Consider the following 20565-nt stretch of genomic DNA (forward strand, 5'->3'; position numbering starts at 1 on the left):
GTTGTCAGTGGATTACCACTAGGATAACAATCTAAGAATTCCCAGAGGAACAGTCAAACTAAGTAGCAGGAAGTTCGACTCAAATCAGCACTGACATCTGGGACTCATCTGACGGGGCAGTCTCTACGTTTGATGAAGACGCTTGAAGCATTTCAGTGAAATTATAAAAACATGCTTTCATTTTTTATAAATAACTTGATTAACAGTGAACTTCAGAGAGTCCTTATCATATAAATACATAGTGTATCTCAGATAGCATGCTATTCATTACAGAGCATTTCTTTTTTCCCTCCTTGTAAGCATGTACACAATGCCAGAATTAAAACCCAATTATAAAAGGGGAATTTCTTCAGATCCCTTAATTAACCACATTTTTAGAAATTTGCAACATTTCTCCAAACCTATTCCACACACCGGCTCTGATTTGAAATGTTTGGATATAATAATAATGGTTTAAAATACCAGGGAGAGACGCTTATGTTGCTCATGTGGACTGGACCAGGCAAGAAGCCATGTTTTGTCCATAGCACTCAAAGAATCATCTATCAAAGAGATCCTCCTGCTTCATCCTCCTGCTTACAAACACAGCAATGTTCCTCAGGCTTAGTGCTGCTATGACATTGTGTTGTGTGGTGTATGCTTTGGGAGTCAGGTGAACATACTGTGCTGCTGTGGAGAGTCTTTCTTGGCATTGACCTTTGCTGGTATGTGGTTCCCTGACAGTGTTGGTACAGTAGATCAATATGTGTTGTGAAAGGGATAAACACACCAAACTGTGGTGCTCTTGAGGGTTTCCATAGTGATGGTGGTGTGTATTAATGGTGATCCAGTGGAGACATTGACCTTTATTGGTCTGTGCAGCAGCATTGGTTTTTGCTAGCCAGTAGACATTTACTCCTGCTGGAGGTGATTTAAAGGGTGATTGAGAAGACACTGACATTTTCTACCGTGGACAGTGGTATGGGTGAGCAGTGCATATTTTGACTCGCCAGATAAACAGATCAACAGATCTAGACTGGCCTGTGACTAGTCCGTGTGTATTCGAAGAGTGATAAACCGACTGACCTGTGCTGCTCTGGATGGTCCTGACGGTGGTGGTGGTGGTCCTGGGGGGTGAGGAGGGCAGCAGGGACATCCCGTCATCCTCTGAGCAGCCCTGGTCCATGGCCCTCACGTAGCTGTTTCTACGCATGCGGAAGCAGCTCGGCATGGGCAGGTCCAACGCATCCATGGCCTGCGACTCCATCTCACTGTACACCTGCTCACACACCTGCTCTATCTGCCCGTTCACCTCCACCTCACTCACCTGCAAGGGGGCGAGGTGTCGGGGACGATGGGGGAGAGAGGGGGTGCAGCACAACCGGACATCCAAATATCAGTACCCTAACCTGGAGAACGCACCATAGAAGAGCCACTTACCTAGAGTTTAATAGCCGTGCACATTCAATGCTGAGGGGCAGAGTAAACACATCTGAAATCATTAGGAGAGGTAAGGAAGAGAACTACAGAAGAAAAAGAGGAACCACAATGCAGCAGTAGCAACAGGAGGAAGAGTCAGGGGGAATGGGAGCGTGAGGGTCAATGTTAATTGGAGAACAAGCAAGTGCAATGAAACGATTGTTTGGGATGATGAGGATATTTAATTTAGGGTCTAAAACAGAGCTCTGCATTATTGAAGCAAGGAGTTGGGCATTCCTTTCTCAACTTGTGTTTCCTCTATTCCGGTTATCCTCTCTCCTCGACTTCTTTTCAAAACACAGAAAAGTAACCTTGGATCTTCGAGAAAAGACAAATTGAGAAAAGGTAAGACAAAAACCAGAGCATCTAAGATGGTTTAATAACATACTGTAGGTTAGGGTGGGATAGGGATGCTTTGGATATGGTCTAAAGCTCCAAAAGACAAGAGCTTGAGGGGCTTTTGGCAAGACTAATGCTGAGATGTTTGTAATTCCATCTGATTTTCACTGATAACTGAGGGTGGGTATTAAACAAGAAACAGTTGGTGAATACTGATCCTTAATCCAAATCTTTATCGCATTTTAGTTTGGGAGATTTCACAGATTTGAAACATGATTGTTCAGTGAGTTATATTTGTAATTACAGACATGAAAAGCAAAAGGTCACTCATTAGAAACATTTTGTGTGACTAGTTTATTCTGAAAATACTTTTGTATCTACAATGTCCTTGGAATAGATTATTGTACAATAATTTGATTATTATATTTTAATCAATGTTTAAATGTTTCTTTAGCTAAGAGTAACATGAAGTAATGTGCATGACATACAGTATGGAGGTAATATGATAATGGTTTCGGGTTTTTATAATGATTTATTATGTTATGCTATCTTCAAAATACTATAAAACACAACTAGCTTTAAAGGCTGTGTATTCTTCCAAACTCTAGAGAGGAGATATGGTAAATGGAATGGGAGATTCATTTTACTTCTCTTTAAGTTGACTCTTGATGGTTGAGGGCTGAATATTGACATTGAAACTGGTTTGAAATACAATTCATCTCATCGCTGGAGAGATGAATTTGTGGCTGATTTCATGGCTGATTTGACTTTGACTTTGACTTGATGTGACTTTCCTCCCTTGCACAGACGTAGCACCAAGAGAAGGTGACGTAATGCCGGGAGCACCAACCTGGCTGATGGTGCTCATAGCCCTCATGTAACTCTCGTTTCGCGAGCGGTATTGGGGTGAGGAGAGCAGCGCTTTGGGGTCCAGGAGCCCTTTGGGGTCCAGGGTGTCCAGGCTCCTATTGATGGAAACTTCACTCACCGCCCGCAGGTAGCTGTGGCTCCTGATCTGCAGCTTCGGAGAGTGTTCGTTGGAGATCCTGCCAATGAAGACAAGTCAACAAACAGGTGTTAATAATAATGCCTACTAACGTTAACATGATCACTCATTGACAAGGAGTTGGCAAGACAGCACAAAGTCAAATCAAATGTTATTGGTCACATACACATGGTTAGCAGATGTTAATGCGAGGGTAGCGAAATGCTTGTGCTTCTAGTTCTGACAGGCAAGTAATATCTAACAAGTAATCGAACAATTCCCCAACAACTACCTAATACGCACAAATCCAAAAGGTGAATGAGAATATGCACATATAAGTATATGGATGAACGATGGCCGAGCGGCATAGGCAAGATGCAATAGATGGTATAAAATACAGTATATACATGTGATATGAGTAATGTAAAATATGTAAACATTATTAAAGTTCCATTATGTAAAGTGGCATAGTTTAAAGTGACTAGTGATCCATTTATTAAACTGTCCAGTGATTGGGTCTCAATGTAGGCAGCAGCCTCTCTGAGTTAGTGATTGCAGTTTAGCAGTTTGATGGCCTTGAGATAGAAGCTGTTTTTCAATCTCTCGGTCCCAGCTTTGACGCACCTGTACTGACCTCGCCTTCTGGATGGAAGCGGTGTGAACAGGCAGTGGCTCGGGTGGTTGTTGTCCTTGATGATCTTTTTGGCCTTCCTGTGACATCGGGTGCTGTAGGTGTCACGGAGGGCAGGTACTTTGTCCCCGGTGATGAGTTGTGCAGACCGCAGCACCCTCTGGAGAGCCTTGCGGTTGAGGGTGGTGCTGTTGCTGTACAAGGCTGTGATCCACCTTCTCCACTGCGGTCCTTTCGATGTGGATAGGGGGGGGGGCTCCTTCTGCTGTTTGCTGAAGTCCACGATCATCTCCCTTGTTTTGTTGACGTTGAGTGAGAGGTTATTTTCCTGACACCACACTCTGAGTGCCCTCACCTCCTCCCTGTATGCTGTCTCGTCGTTGTTGATGATCAAGCCCACTACTGTTGTGTCGTCTGCAAACTTGATGATTGAGTTGGAGGCGTGCATGGAGACGCAGTCATGGGTGAACAGAGAGTACAGGAGAGGGCTGAGCACAAACCCTTGTGGGGCCCCAGTGTTGATTGTCAGCAGAGTGGAGATGTTGTTTCCTAGATACACCACCTGGGGGCGGCCAGTCAGAAAGTCCAGGACCCAGTTGCACAAGGCGGGGTTGAGTCCCAGGGCCTCCAGCTTGATGATGAGCTTGGAGGGTACTATGGTGTTGACGGTGGCACTGTATTATCCTCAAAGCGGGCTAAGAAGGTGTTTAGTTTGACTGGAAGCGTGACGTCGGTGTTCGTGTCGTGGCTGTTTGTGTTTTTGTAGTCCGTGATTTCCTCTAGACCCTGCCATATACGTACCGTGTCTGAGCTGTTGAATTGCGACTCCACCTTGTCTCTGTACTGGCATTTTGCTTGTTTGATTGCCTTGCGGAGATAATAACTACACTGCTTATATTCAGCCATATTTCCAGTCATCTTTCCATGGTTAAATGCAGTGGATCGAGCTTTCAGTTTTGCGCGAATCCCACCATCCATCCACGGTTTCTGATAGGGTAGGTTTTAATAGTCACAGTGGGTACAACATCTCCAATGCACTTCTTTATAAACACACTCACCGAGTCACCGTATAGGTCAATGTTTTTCTCTGGGATTGACCGGAACATATTCCAGTCCGTGTAACCAAAACAATCTTGAAGCGTGGCTTCCGATTGGTTAGACCAGTGTTGAATGGTTCTTCTCACTGTTACATCCTGCTTGAGTTTCTGGCTATAACACGGAATGAGCAAGATTGCGTCATGGTCAGATTTGCCAAAGGGAGGGCGGGGTGGGCCTTGTATGCATCACGGAAGTTAGAGTAGCAGTGGTCGAGAGTATTAGCCCTGCGTGTCGTGGAATCAATATGCTGATAGAATTTAGGTAGCCTTGTTCTCAAATTTGCTTTGTTAAAATCCCCAGCTACAATAAATGCAGGCTCTGGATATATAGTTTCCAGTTTACATAGGGTCCAGTGAATTTCCTTGAGGGCTGTCTTGGTGTTCGCTTGAGGGGGAATGTACACAGCTGTGACTATAAATGACGAGAATTCTCTTGGTAGGTAAAATGGTTGGCATTTGATCGTAAAGAATTCTAGGTCGGGTGAGCAGAAGGACTTGAATTCCTGTATGAGTCGTTAATCATAAAGCATACACCCCGCCCTTCCTCTTCCCAGAGAGGTGTTTATCTCTGTTGGCACGATGCATGGAGAATCCCGGTGGCTTAACCGATTCTGACAACATATCCCGAGAGAGCCATGTTTCTGTGAAACAGAGAATGTTACAATCTTTGATGTCTCTCTGGAAGCCAACCCTTGCTCGAATTTCATCTACCTTGTTGCCTTCTGTGGCACCGTTGTTTTGGATCGACTACTGGGATTAGATCCATTGTCCTGGGTGGTGGTCCGATCAGAGGATCCACTTCGGGAAAGTCATATTCCTGGTTGTAATGTTGGTAAGATGACGTTGGTCTTATATCCAATAGTTCTTCCCAGCTGTGTGTAATAAGACTTAAGATTTCCTTGGGTAACAATGTAAGAAGTAATACATAAAAAAACAAAATACTGCATAGCTTCCTAAGAACTCAAAGCGAGGCGACCCTCTCTGTCGGCGCCATTTTGTACTGAGATCTGGTATCAGGCTACTCTCTGATGTCATGGGCTCTTATGACAAATAAGCATGTCATCATCATCTAGTGATGCATGTGAGTTGTAGTCCACTTCACTCTGACCATCAGTCAAAGGTATGGTACTGTTAGCTGTAGTGACGTCAGATGGACAGATCAAAGAGAGACGTTCCTGGGGAACTGCCAAGCTGTACAGTAGTCACAATTATAGCTCCATGGATCATCACACTGGAACATTAAATTATACAAATCTTTTTTCAGACTACAATTGAGAGGTATAGTCTATTTTGGTTCGATAACACGCTGTGTCTAATTTTCACCATCAAAACATAATCAAGGGCCTTCCGAGTGGAGCAGCGGGTTAAGGCACTGCAGTGCGAGAGGCGTCACCACAGACCTGGGTTCGGGGGGGCTTTACTTGGGGATTTACTTTGCTCATCGCATTCTAGCGACTCCTTGTGGCGGGCTGGGGGCCTGCAGGCTGACCTCGTCATTAGTTGAACAGTGTTTCCTCCGACACATTGGTGTGGCTGGCTTCCGGGTTAGGTGGGCGGGTGTTAAGAAGCGCTGTTTGGCAGGTCACATTTCGGGGGACGCATGACTCGACCTTCGCATCCCGAGCCCGTTAGGGAGTTGGCAGCGATAAAACAAGATCGAAATTGGGGAGGAAAAACAAACAAACCAGATGAAAATAGATCACAACAAGATGTACATCCTCAGTGCACATTCACATCAGATTTCCTTAATGCTGACTATGGTAAGTTGAGCGGCAGGGTAGGCCAGTGGTGAGAGCGTTGGACTAGTAACCGCAAGGTTGCAACTTCAAATCTCCGAGCTGACAAGGTACAAATCTGTCGTTCTGCCCCTGAACAGGCAGTTAACCCACTGTTCCTAGGCAGTCATTGAAAATAAGAATTTGTTCTTAACTGACTTGTGTAGTGAAATAAAGGTAAAACATTTTTTTTTAAAGTACGTCCAACAAGATCTCTTAATTCATTGACTCCATGTTTGTCCACTCTGCTCCTTGCATTCATTATACACTGAGTGTAAAAAACATTAGAAACACCTCTCTATTATTCATTTGCACCCCCCTTTGCCTCAATTTGTCGGGGCATGGACTCTACAAGGTGTCAAAAGCATTCCACAGGGATGCTGGCCCACGTCGACTCCAATGCTTCCTTGAAAATAACAGAGAGCCGCACACTCTAGGAGCTCAGATGCACAAATGTAATTACCAACGTTTCGACAGCCAAGCTGTCTTCATCAGGGTATAATCACAAACACTGCGGGATGACTAGTTTATGTAGTGTCAAAAGACACAGGTGTCTGTAATCATGGCCAAGAGTGGCCTAATATCATTGGTTAATTATCAAATATTAAAATGGCATACAAAGAACAGCATACAAACAACAAATGGATAGCATACGATCATAAATACATTTGACTACACAAGCTTACAAACAATTACAATGGCAAAGTCACAATAATCACAAGAATGACTTCAGATCAAAGTCTACGTTGAGACCGAAGGGAGCAAGGGTCTTTAAGTTAAAGATCCAGGCAGCCTCTCGTTTTAACAATAAATTATCAAGGTCACCCCCTCTCCTAGGGAGGGAGATGAAATCGAGACGAAGAGACGAAATTGAGTGGCCTGCCTCCAAGATGTGGGCGGCAACTGGGTAAGTAAAGTTTTTACACCTTTAATTTGCGCTTTGTTTTACCCACATAATTTTTACCACAAGGTGCTACGGTGATAAATAAGATAAATAACTGCCTTAGTGGAGCACGTAATAACACCTTTGATTGGAATTGCTTTCCCTGTTTGTGGGTGTTTGAACGATCTACATTTATAAGTGCCATTGCATTGAGCACAGCCATTACATTTGTAATTTCCATCCAGTAGGGGCGCAAATAAACGTTGTTCAGGAATATCTTGGGTTGGTAAATCAGAGTGTACCAATTGGTCTCTGAGATTTCTGCCCCGCGAGAATACGACCAAGGGAAGGTCTGAAAACACATTACCGAGACTATCATCAGATTTGAGAATGTGCCAATGTTTGTGAACAATTTCCTTAATTTGTTCAGAGCACTTTGAATAGCGGGTAGTTAGAACACAAGAATGCGTATTTTTGCGAGACTGACCTTGAAAAAGGTCATGTCTCGTTTTGTTTAGAAATTTCTCAATGGCAATATTAATCTGATCATTTTTGTAGCCCCTCTCTATGAACATTCTTTGCGTCTCAGCCATATTTCTGTCGAAATCTGATTGTTTTTTGCAAATTCTTTTGATTTGACAGAATTGGCTGTAGGGCAAACTATTTTTCAAGGGAAGTGGGTGACAACTATCAGCCCTCAACAAACTGTTACAATCAGCAGGCTTCCTATAAAGATCAGTGTATAGAACATTATCTTCACACAAGATCAGAATATCAAGAAAACTGATTTGACGTGTGTCAGATTGCATAGTAAATCTCAAATGATCAGAACAGGAGTTAAGAAAAGCATGGAACGCCTGGAGCTGTTTTGCATCACCCCTCCATAGAACAAAAATATCATCAATATACCGTTTCCAAATAATGATGTGAGGCAAGAAAACACCGTTGAGAGGATTGAAAATAGACTGTTTCTCCATGTAACCCACATACAAATGAGCATAGTTAGGAGCCATGGGGGATCCCATAGCAGTACCCTTCGTCTGAATAAAGAAATCACTTAGAAACATGAAATAGTTATGTGTGAGTACTATTTCAGCCAATGTTATAATGCAGTCACTGGAAGGTAGTTCGTTAGGGTCACGTTGCAGAAGAAAATGTCCCATAGCTTCAATACTGCCCTCATGTGGAATATTTTTGCGATTGGCTGGAGGTATAAAATAACGCATGCTTCTAAAAGGAGTCAGACAGAGTATGTGCAGGAGAGCAACCTACTGGTTCTATGGAAGTGTCAGAATTAGGGGGGCTAAAGTATTCCCTTAAACGGATGTTTCTAAAAAACTTGTCTACCTTAACATCAAAATCGTTGCACTGGGTTGTAGGCACAAAATATAACCCTTTATTAAGCAAAGAGACATGGGCAGGGCTCAATATCTTGCTTGATAAATTAAAGACACTCAGTCCCGTGGATTCTGGGACCGTGTGAACGGTCTCCTCTGCCTCCGATGGTCGTTTCTTCTTACCCCGTCGGGTGCGGCATCTCGTCGATGCGCGTGCCTCCGGCCTCCTCCGCCCTTCCGTCCGTCCAGTCTCTCGTTGAATAAAAAAGTACCACAACAGTACCACTGGAAGCCGATGAGGCGCTGGTTGTAGAGCGTTGATCAGACGGGGGTGGATCGAAGTCTGCGGCATCCCCCCTGCGTCTGCCATGGAGAGGAGGAGCAGGACCTCCCCTGTCAGGGTTTCTCCAGAAGTAGACTCTATCCTCGGCCTTGTGTTTTTTGTCTTGGTTGAATTTTTTGATTTTAAGTTTATTTCTGTAGACAACTTGTCCTGGAGCGCTTGGTTAGTTTTCATCAGTTCATTGAATATGCCATCACCATTAACAGCTATTTGTAGAGTTGTGCGTTCGTCTTTAATCGTGTTATTCATTTCAATAAAATCCTTCTTCAACTGGTCAACAATTAATGTCATTAAATCAAAGGAGCATTCCAACAGTTGTGTCAAGGTGGCTGAATGTGCTTTGGGTGGTGGACCATTCTTGACACCCACGGGAAACTGTTGAGAGTGACAAACCCAGCAGCGTTGCAGTTCTTAACCACACTCAAACTGGTGCGCCTGGCACCTAAGTCTTTAAGTCACTTAAGTCTTTTGTCTTGCCCAGTCACCCTCTGAATGGCACAAAATGCATGTCTCAGTTGTCCCAAGGCTTAAATATCCTTCTTTAACCTGTCTCCTACCCTTCATCTACAATGATTGAAGTGGATTCAACAAGTGACATCAATAAGGGATCATACATTATGCATTCTCCCATAAAGCAGTTCGGGCCAGCCAGCGACCACAGCGCTGAGGAGAAACAGCTAAATTCACTTAAGGCTGCCCACGCAAATCTTTCTCGCCTGCCGTGCTGACAGACACCTCGGCTAAGCAGCAGCAGTGAGGGAAGCCACGCAGAATAGACATCTAGGACAGTGCTGGGTTGGGTTGGGCTGGCACCTGAGAAACTCTGTCTAAACTCCATGTCTAAACTGCTGCTGCAGCATGGTTCTTTTGGATCAGAAGCTCCTACTGAAATTCTATCTTCTTCCATTTCTTTTGTTCTGGATGTAGTCGGAGTCCAGCTCCCAGAAGGCTTGCTGGGAGCTGGACTCCGACTACATCCAGAATAAAAGAAATGGAAGAAGATGGAACCTGAAGTGCTTGAAGGGTGAAGCAAGAGCTGCGGCTGCCTCAGTGTTGGGATGTTAAGGAATTTGGTTATGCATGATGTCATTGGTGTGGAATAAACCGATATGTTTCCAATATTATCTAACAAGCAGTAAACGAAGACAGATAAATGTCAAGAATATGTACACACATGCACATAGAAATGTGGGACACATACATTATATCGACTGCTATTAAACATTACCATAACACCATAATAAAAAAATCCAAACGGGCCTATATGATAACTGAATCAAAATGAATATATCATTAATGATGACACATACCCTCTGCCTGTAATTCATCTCAAACAGCACAGCAATGAAGTTCCAATCTGTGAGTACAGCACTTTTAAAGAGAAGTCCCCAGGCTCAGCATACCTTCTCTAGCAGTGTGGGCACTTAATTAGAGACAGAGACAGGCCTGGGGTGTTTCTGGGGAGAACGTAATCATATCCCTGCTGTTAGTGCAAAGTCTATGGAGCCTATTAGCTACTGTAGGCTGGCGTCAAAGAGAGAAAATGAAACAAAAGTGTAAAACTATTACACTGATCTATCTCCTAAAACATTAAATGCATTCCTTTTTGTGTAATAAATCAATGTTGTTCTTATTGACTGGGAAGGTGATTTATCAGTGTAGATGATCACATCATTACTCCACAGTAAGTTCAGTAGTACATCTGCATGGCCCACATACAGTACAGTAACCATCGGGCAACAGATGTGGTAATCTAAGGATCACTTAGTGCCTGCCAAACGGTTTCAGACACCTAGTGGAGTTCATAACATGAACAACAGAACCAGGAGAGGCACAGTACACTATCAAAGGTCATGAGGCATGCAGAGCTTCAGACAGAAATACAAGCTGATTTAGAACACGGATCACAGTCACGGTTCGGGATGCTTTTCTCACAATCCTAGTGCCTTTAGCTCAACTTTTGTCAAAGATCCTTTCATAATTCAAAAAAAATAAATTGAGAGATGCTTGCCATGCTTAGGGATTGACATATTTGTTCATTGTGAAGATTATAATAAACCGATAAGAGCATAATTATATAACTTAGAATATACTGTACTTTTTCAACCGAAACGTTCATTTTTTAAATAGCTTCTCACTTCATCTACAGTCAGGAGAATCTTCCAGTCATTTCCCCTGGTGTTTGAAACATTAATACTCGTTACTCACTGAGTGGAACGGCATGCGGGGGGAAATGCACAGGTGCCGGGCTTGGCTGTCTCTTGGATTGGATGCTGCTTTAATGAATTCACAAATTCTAGCTGGAAGTCCCAGATGTGCCAGAGTGATACTGAAAGCTACGAGCAACCTCTCTATATAACGGTACCAATAAAGCTGGGGGTCGGAGGACCTTATCCTAAACGGTTGTCTGATTTCTTCATGCTATGCTTCTCCCCCACTGCAGTAAATGGGTCATTTAAGTACACACATCATGCTCCAAAGAATGTAAAATCATAAGGACTATGATAATGAAATTAAGTCAAAGTCACTTTAAAATGTCATAGCGCAGAGTCTTACTTTAAGGTGGTCATTTCAGTCAGTGATGGCTGGGTGGCTTTGATATAGCTGGCCCGTCGACCTTGGGCCTGGACCTTTGGCGATGGCTTTGGACTTCCCTCAGAGTCTTCGCTGTCTTCTTCCTCGGCCATAGCCTTCACATAGCTCCCGCTGCGCATGCGTCGACATGGGATGTCATCCTCCTTACCCCCCAGAGGCGAGAAGCCACTCCACTCGTCCTGTGGCACCTGTGGGGACGGGGGAGGTGACAACAGGGCATCAGGCACCTCCACGGATGACTGTATGGCGCCATGAACCCACATCTAGCTGGTCCGGTCCTGCCAACGCAGTGTCACAACAACATCCAACGCACAGTCAGACCCCTACCTCTCTCTATCTCTCATACTGAGCATTGAAGGTAATAAACAAGTGATTAAGGAAGAGGCTGGTATGAGTTCACATGATTACACTAAAAACATCTTCCCGACAACCTGGGCATCCGCTAGTGTGGTGTCCTCCTAAGGGCACACAAAGACTTATCAAGAGGATGTTCACAAAGAACTAGGGTGTCTATCTGAGCTCAAACAACATCATCGGGGTGGTACAACATTTGAGCTAGCCTGAAACAAAGTATGTTAAGGCTTTGTATAGGTGTGAAGGGAGATCATGGATTGAAGGAGAAACACAATGAGGTAGCCATAAATATGTGTTGAACAAATGAGTAAAACTAGGGCACAAGCAATAGCACAACCTGAACTTCCAAACTATTCTTTATTGTATAATAATAGTTCATCGGAATACTACTAATAGGAATACTACTATGTCCATACAGAGAGGGATTATGGTGCCCCTTCTCTAAAAGGTTCATTCAGAAACAGTGAAAGAATGTGTTACCAGAGAAGATCTATTCATCTTCCAGTGATATACCCAATTTGGGAAGTTACCATATTGCATTCAAAAATACTTTGGAGACGAAGTTGATGCTGGAGGAGAGAGAATCCCACTCCTCCGAAGACTTAGTAGTTACATGAATCTGCAAAGGGAGAGGAGCCTTGGTAACTAGGGAGACAGCCAGAGCTGGGCAGGCTAGGCTACTAGGGCTTTTGTCGTCAGAGCAGAAATTAGCAGGTTGAATATAAAAGGAGGCTGTGGAGGCAGAGTTACTCTATTACCGCTGAGCGGCTGCATGCCCACATACTACAGATGTAAGATCTTAATTTGGTCACCCTGTTGCAGGAGAAATGTAAAACTTGTAGTGTATTTGAGGTGTAGCCTTTTACACTCGTTCCTGTATACGGGCTGAAAATAGCAGATTTGGACACTGATAAGTGCTTAAATGAGAACGCAGTGGCTATACAATAAAATGCTCTACCTGATGTCAGAGCACAGGGTCTCCACTTCACAGCACTGTATGGGTTTTGACTGACAGCCATTCTGAACATGAGCAACACGCGCAACAAGAAGTTGCCCCCACCCCTCCAGTTATTGGGGAAATTTAGCAAATGTTTTATTGTCTGAGTAAGGGAAATGCTGCAAATTACGAGGACTCAATGTATTTTGAAAGATGAGACATTTCCATATCATAAAACTCATGTCATACACAGTGTCAACATTTATGATCACTATGTTTGATGTACAGTTACAAGATGACAAGATGTTCCATCCTGGGTTTCCCTGACCAGAATGAGCCTATGTTTGTTGCGTTTTGAAGAAAATGTGCTGCGGTGCACACATCTGAATGCACTCATGCCGCCATTCAACGCGCACTAAAATTAAGACCTGCTTCACTGAATTGCCTAGTGAAATCCTAACACTGTAAGATCGAATTTTATATTTTAGCTAGTCAATAGAACAAGCTTTCAAATTATGCCCACCTTACCCAGATTGTGATTTATAATGGACCGTTTTTGGATTGTGTAAACAACAACACTCCTTTGAGTCATAAAAGTTCATTTCAATTTCTTTGAAGAGGTATGTGGCCCCTTGGAAACACCAGTTAGACTCAAACGCTTTACATTTTTTGGTATTATGTTGCACCTTAATAATATTCTTATCATGTTACTGAATGAATCCAGAGTATTTTCAGATTTCGTTAACAACAAATGCAGCAAAAAGTACAGTAAATGTAAAATGCACCTAAAATCAACAGTGTATTTTAAGTTTTGGATTCAGTATTTATCTAATAATTTTCCCATAATCTCCAAACTGTTCCCTTATGCATATACGTTCCATATTTCTTCTCCAATAAGCCCAATAAGCCCAATAAGCCCAAATCACACAACTGTAAAGGGTTAAAAAGGCTTCTGTAATTTCCATTTTGAAATTTCAGACTTGATTTTCCTTAACTAAAAATGCATCAACCCCTAGAAAAATGTCCATTAATTATAATCGTAAAGAACAGGAAGGCCTGCACACTGTTTATGCTCCCAATTCACTGCACTATTGATAACGTTTTGATCCGAAACGGATCTTCGTCAGGTCAAACAGACTGAGCACTCACATCCCAAAATATACACATTTCACCTCACATGACCATTATGAACATGACACATGGTGGGTGTGGAAACAATTTACTTTTGCACATAGTCAATCACATAAAGGATTACATACATACATACCATACCACACACACACACACACACACACATTACACACACACACACACACACACACACACACACACACACACACACACACACACACACACACACACACACACACACACACACACACACACACACACACACACCTACCTACCTACCTACCTACATAAATAAATACATACCGGTCCAAATTTAAATCTAGGCAACAATAAAAAAGATTACGTTGGAAACATATGGAATACCTGCCCATATGACCATTATGCGCAGGACGCATGGTGGCTATTGATATAATTACACTGACCTATTTCAAAAACAACTCTAATCATTTGATATCAATGAGATGGGCACATGTAGTAATTACAGAAGATCTAATATATACAAATATACAAAATGACCAAGTGGAGTCCTGGATGGCAGGACAAATCAACATAACATATTCACGGAACAAATGGTCTGATATTAAACTCTTGGTTGAGACCTTTTGGAGACATGGCAGACAAATGGTGAATCCAATACAATTCTCTTCTCAGTAATAGATGATCAGTATCTCCACCCCTAGGCGGGTATTCCAACAGTTTCCAACGTAATCTTTTTTACTGCTGCCTAGGTTTTTAACTTGGACCGATTTGTATATAATCCCTAATGACCGTATGTACCTCTGTGATTAATTATGACTGACGATGCGCAAAGTGATTTGAATTGTTTCCATACCCACCATGCATCATGTGTGTAATGGTCATGTGAGGGGGGATTTGACCTGATGAAGATCCGTTTCGGTTCTAAACATTGTCAATAAAGTGGTGAATTGGGAGCATAAACAGTGTGCGGGTGTCACGCCCTGACCTTAGAGATCCATTTAATTCTCTATTTGGTTAGGTCAGGGTGTGACTAGGGTGGGCAATCTATGTCTTCTATTTCTTTGTTGGTCAGGTATGGTTCCCAATCAGAGTCTATCGTTGTCTCTGATTGGGGATCATACTTAGGCAGCTATTTCCCACCTGTAGTTTGTGGGATTTTGTTTTGGTACTGTGCTGTTTAGCCCTACTAAACTTTACGTTTCGTTTGTATTTGTTGTTTTTTCGGTGTTCATTGAATAAAGTAAGACGTACGCCTACCACGCTGCACCTTGGTCCGATCCTTCCATCAAAGAGCGTAACAGCGGGCCTTCCTTCTCTTTACTAGTATTATTTATTAGCCCAACACCTATGTTTTTAAGCATGTGCATATGACCACAAACTTTTCATGAATTATAATCCACATAATAATTCACCTTTCCTGTTGCTGCAGGAATATTTTCCTGCTGTAGAAAACTGTCTCAAATGAAGATCCTACATCTGTAGAACACAGTATAACATGCTCGCCACAGAAATAGGCCTATCTTCACAAGTTCACACAGAACTATCATGTGCTGTATCTTAAATACCGTACTTTATGTGTTCAGCACTTTGTTGTTGTGACAACTCCCCTATAACAGCTTCGGTTATTTTTATTTACTGCGGCTAACCGTTCACTGTACACAGTGTGGAGCTGAATATGTGGAGATCTAAATGTTGTAATGGCTAAGTAATTGGGTACTGTGCATGTGTATTTGTCACTGGGGTCTTCCCTGTTGGATATTCATGTACACAATACAGTATCAATAATACTTTAAAATACATAACAAGTCTACTCACAACACAACATCCCTAATAACTACACGAATTTAGAAGTTTAGATCTGAGATTTGAGAAATCAAAATGCTTGGCTCCAGTTTTATTTATGTATATATATTTTTTAACATAATTTCAAAAAGCTGCATAAAATCTTTGCCATCTTTCCTCACATGGCACTCGACTCACAGACATATAGGTAATTGGTCTCCATTTGTACTAATAACACAGCTACCACTATCCTATCCCAACTTTCGAATCAATCCTGTCATTATTGTTGGTGGGTGTTTCTATGGTAACAGAGTTACTATATACGGCAGAAAGAGATACAGGATCTTAATTTGAACCTGTTTGCTAAAGAAGAAAATGTGAATTATTATGTGGATTATAATTAATGGTCATTTATTTAGTGGTTGATAGATTTTTCGTAAGGGAAAATCATGTCTGAAATTTCACAGTGGAAATGACTAACTTCAGAAGCCTGTTTAAACCTCAAATACACTACAAGTTTCAAATATCCTGCATCGCAGTAATGTTCTTCTGCAACAGGGTAATCAAATTAAGATCCTTCACCTGTTGCAGGACATGAAGGAGTACATGGGAAACATCCACTAATGTGCTGGTTCACAGTGTTGCTGACTGTGTCTCAATGTCTTCTATTAGCCTATTATACATAAAACCACTCCTACATGTCTGGTATACATTATGATATTCAGTGATTAGAATATACATTCAGTGTAGGACAAGTGATTGTGAGAAAGAGAGGAGATGAACTATTGTTGAGAACAACATTTACATTAACATAATAATTCCTAATCAGTATTTGGATATTTCTGCAAATAAACTGACTTGAAATTGAGTGTTTAGATCAATTTAGAGATGTGCTATTTGTGCTCTTGTTGTGCAAACTGTGTCTCGTGAGTGGAATTTCACAGGTGATGGTTTTGGCAATGTAATCTTTGTGTACAACTTCCGGAGAATATTCACACAGTACACACGCATGCTTACACACACACACACACACACACACACACACACACACACACACACACACACACACACACACACACACACACACACACACAAAATTATTAGGTAATAATTAAAGAACCCAAAAACTGGGAAATCTATGAAATTAAGAGGTTTATAAACAGGAAATAATGCCAGTCACTGATGGGTTTAAAAGAAAAAAGCCTACTAAAGGAAGTAAGGCCACTACTGGTTTGCACTTACTTCTCTCTTCAAATCAAATGAAAGTGGAGAGGGGGTAGGTCCTCTCCAGTGGGGTAGGTAGGTGGGCAAGGGGGGGTTTGGGTTTAGGGGTGAATTTAAAGAATTGCATACCTGCAAGAACTGGCATGAGCGCTCCTGCTGACAAGCCTCAGATTTCACTAGCGCTTTATGATCTAAATTTACTGAGGCCTTCTGGTAGACTTGGCGAGCCCTGCTCACCGTTAGACTGGACGACCATAAGCTCTTCTTCATGAGCTGGGCATCCATGCTTATGGGGATATGGGAGGGGACACAGGTGTGTTTTACTACGTCGTTATTACTGCGCGACGTTTTCAGGGCGTGTTCACTGATGGTGTTGTAGGCCTCCATAAAGTACTGCGACTGGGACTTGTCCGGGTGGCGGCCCATGGTCATGACTCCAGTGGGGCTGTGCAACAGGCTGTGACAGACGTCTCGGTCATCCAGCATGTCGTCTGAGCTCCAGTACCCCGAGGTGGGGCTCCTGTGCTTGGGCTCAGCTGACTTGCAGCGCTCCCTGCTCTTGCTACGTTTGCGGTGCTTCTGCGTGGGGGGCGTCTCGCTCTCGGGGCTGTTCCTGCTGCCATTGATGCTTCCCTGCTTGGAGTTTGGCCCCTCCAAGGAGTGGGACTTTGCGAAGAGTTTCTGGACGGAGTGGACCAGGTGGCGGATGCGTCCGGGGCTGTCGTTGCGCTGCTCCAGTGCCGTCCTCTTGTACTGCAGCGTGTGGTAGCCGTCCCGGGTGAATGACGGCTGCCTCTCAAACTGGTCCAGCAGGTTGACTGGCAGGCGGATGTTGACGCCCTTGTTGGGAAGCATGTTACCCACACCAACACCCACACCATAGGGCACCACAGCACACTCATCCACCCCCACCCGATCCTTCAGCTCGTGGTGTGAGCTGCTGTAGTGTCGTCTGGGGAAGGTCCCATAGGGCACCACACTACTGTCTGAGGGGAAGGCAGTGTGGTTCTTCTGGTTATGCTGGCTCTGGACCTGGGTGTAGTAGGCATGGTCAGAGGGGTGGGACATGGGCATGTCCATCTGGTTGATCAGGTAGGGCTTGCGGTCAGGGTGGTGGCCATGGCCTAGGGCATCATAGGAACCAGGGTCACAGGTGACCAAATGGTGGTGGCTGCGGCTGCTTGATAGACCCTTCATGGTGTCTGTTCAGTCCACAGACAGTGGGCCAACCAGGGAACCACTGCAGATGATGTTCCTGATAGGAGCTGTAAAGACAGAGGTGGAGAAACAACAACAAAATGTTAGAAGAAATGAAAATGTAGACATTGTATTGTCCTTCTGTTCATGCGCTTTTATACTCCCAAAAACAATGCACTCTAATAATTATCTCTCATATCTACTCTAATAAGTATGAAGGTTAGGATTGTGGTGGGGAGAGCTGAGATCCAAAATCAGTATTTTTTAACACATACACCATCTACTTTGTCAGTAAAGCATTAGTCTCTGAGAGGTTATTTTGATTTAAACACTCTCAAAACCAGAGGAGTATTGGGTTCCTAGCATTGAGAATGACAGACACAGAGGGTATGTCAAAGAGTAAAAAGCTTAACTTCAAGAATTCCGCCACAGTTCAGCTGTGATTTATTTCCTCTGCGACACTAGCTTGTTTCTCATGGCCCACGTTTTTGACTGGCTGTCTGGTATTTTTATGTGCTAGTCATGAGTGAATCTCCATGAATATCAAAGGAGCGGCATCCTACCCCCTTGTAATGTGTGAGGGTAGACCATTATGTGTAAGGGTAGATCTTCTCTGCAGATCCCCACAAGCTCTGTCAGGTTGGATGGGGAGCGTCACTGCACAGCTATTTTCAGGTCTCTCCAAAGATGTTACATCGGGTTCAAGTCCGGTATCTGGCTGGGCCACTCAAGGATATTGAGACTTGAACCATCCAATGACGGGATTTATAAAAACATTATCTGGGCTCCCAAAAGGACTGATCTCTTCAATATATAAACAACCTTTGGAAAGTTCATATTCTGAGCTAGCCATTAAAAAAGTAAGGTCCACAGATCGGATTGAATCTGAACAACTCTTCAAATGGAACAGAATATGGAAAAAATATGACCTTGTCATCTCATAATCCGAACCATCAATTTATACATTTTCAGTTTGTTCACAGACTGTACATAACACCAAGGAAATGTTTTATGAGGAGATTGTCCCAAACTCCCAACTGTTCACTGTGTCCCCTAAATCAGGTAGACACATTCCTCCATATGACGAGGGAGTGCCCTGCATTTTCAAAGTGCATGAATTAAAATATTAAATGCTTTGCATCTATTATGTTACTTAACAATGATAGCCCCTTGCATCTCTGAATCACTCAGAGAAGATCACTGCTGGCAGGCAGCACTGCTGCGAAAACATTTAATATTATAACATGGTTTCCGGGTGGGGAGGATGCAGGTGGGTGGATGGGGACTGAGGGGGGAATGGGTTGGGGTTATCTTAGTACATATTTCTTTGACTCTTTTTTTTTAACCTCTACCCCATCTGAAGAAAATGTTAAAAAAAAGACAATAGAAAAGCCTCCTCTTCACCAACCAACACTGACAACAAGAATGTGTAACGGCTTTCTTTAGGTGAAGTAGAGGCGGACCAAAATGCAGCGTGATTGTTATTCATTGTACTTTAATAAAGAAACTGTACACGAATAAACTAACAAAACAACAAACGTGCGAAAACTTAAAACAGCCCTATCTGGTGCAAAACACAGAGACAGGAACAATCACCCACAAACACACAGTGAAACCCAGGCTACCTAAATATGGTTCCCAATCAGAGACAATGACTAACACCTGCCTCTGATTGAGAACCATATCAGGCCAGACATAAAAATAGACAAACAAGACATCCAACATAGAATGCCCACTCAGATCACACCCTGACCAACCAAAACATAGAAACATACAAAGCAAACTATGGTCAGGGTGTGACAATATGTTAACTGTCTTCTTCTGGTTGCAATGTACAATAGAACAGATCATAACCACATACTTAACAATGAGGCAGTATTTTGAATCACACGTCTTGAAATATATATCAAAGACACGAGAGCACAAACATCGGCTCGATTAATTTATTTGACATGCAAGGCGCATCAGAGTAATTGCAGCAGGCGGAGGGGCTCTTCATTCAGCTGTGTTAATTGTGTGACGTCCTTCAGGACAGGAAGCAGCACACACCGGGCCACATGGCACCACACACAGCAGGAAGGAAGAGGGCTCAACGGGTGGCAGAGAGTGAGCAGCCAGCCATGTTATTATTGGGCTATTATTGGCCACTGTGATCCTCTAATGGTACTGGGGGTTGAACCGCTGCTTCAGCCCCCAACCCACCCCATGTTCCTGATATCACTCTCTGTGGTGGGAGAGAGAGATAGTTTTGTATTTATATTTGTATTTATTAGGGATCCCCATTAGCTGCTGCCAAGGAATGGGAGTTTTGGAAACACATAATGACAACCCACACGGTAATGATTTATAAGTATTTGATGCAGCCATCATGTCTATAATTAACACAAATTACGCTTGTGGAGTGGAAATGGCAAGATATGGTCACAGCTACTCATTCAATGGTTTTTTCTTTATTTTTACTATTTTCTACATTGTAGAATAATAGTGAAGACATCAAAACTATGAAATAAAACATGGA

General features: G+C 43.0%; 1 protein-coding gene across 5 annotated transcripts in view; it reads right to left on the reverse strand.

The window, feature by feature from the left end:
- LOC118402082 (disks large-associated protein 1-like) overlaps positions 1 to 20565 on the reverse strand; it is a 104229-nt gene that overhangs the window by 23168 nt on the left and 60496 nt on the right. For 3 of the 5 annotated variants that reach the window (XM_035799963.2, XM_035799962.2, XM_035799966.2), the window contains exons 3-6: positions 16980 to 18115; positions 11405 to 11631; positions 2648 to 2843; positions 1066 to 1306 (exon numbers count right to left, since the gene is read on the reverse strand). In XM_035799963.2, the coding sequence (XP_035655856.1) occupies positions 1066 to 1306; positions 2648 to 2843; positions 11405 to 11631; positions 16980 to 18047 (1732 nt within the window). In that variant the 5' untranslated portion in view covers positions 18048 to 18115. The remainder of the gene's footprint in view (positions 1 to 1065; positions 1307 to 2647; positions 2844 to 11404; positions 11632 to 16979; positions 18116 to 20565) is intronic. The other 2 variants (XM_035799964.2, XM_035799965.2) reach the window with 2 other exon arrangements.

The sequence above is a fragment of the Oncorhynchus keta genome, chromosome 23 (genome assembly GCF_023373465.1).
Source record: "Oncorhynchus keta strain PuntledgeMale-10-30-2019 chromosome 23, Oket_V2, whole genome shotgun sequence".
NCBI lineage: Eukaryota > Metazoa > Chordata > Actinopteri > Salmoniformes > Salmonidae > Oncorhynchus > Oncorhynchus keta.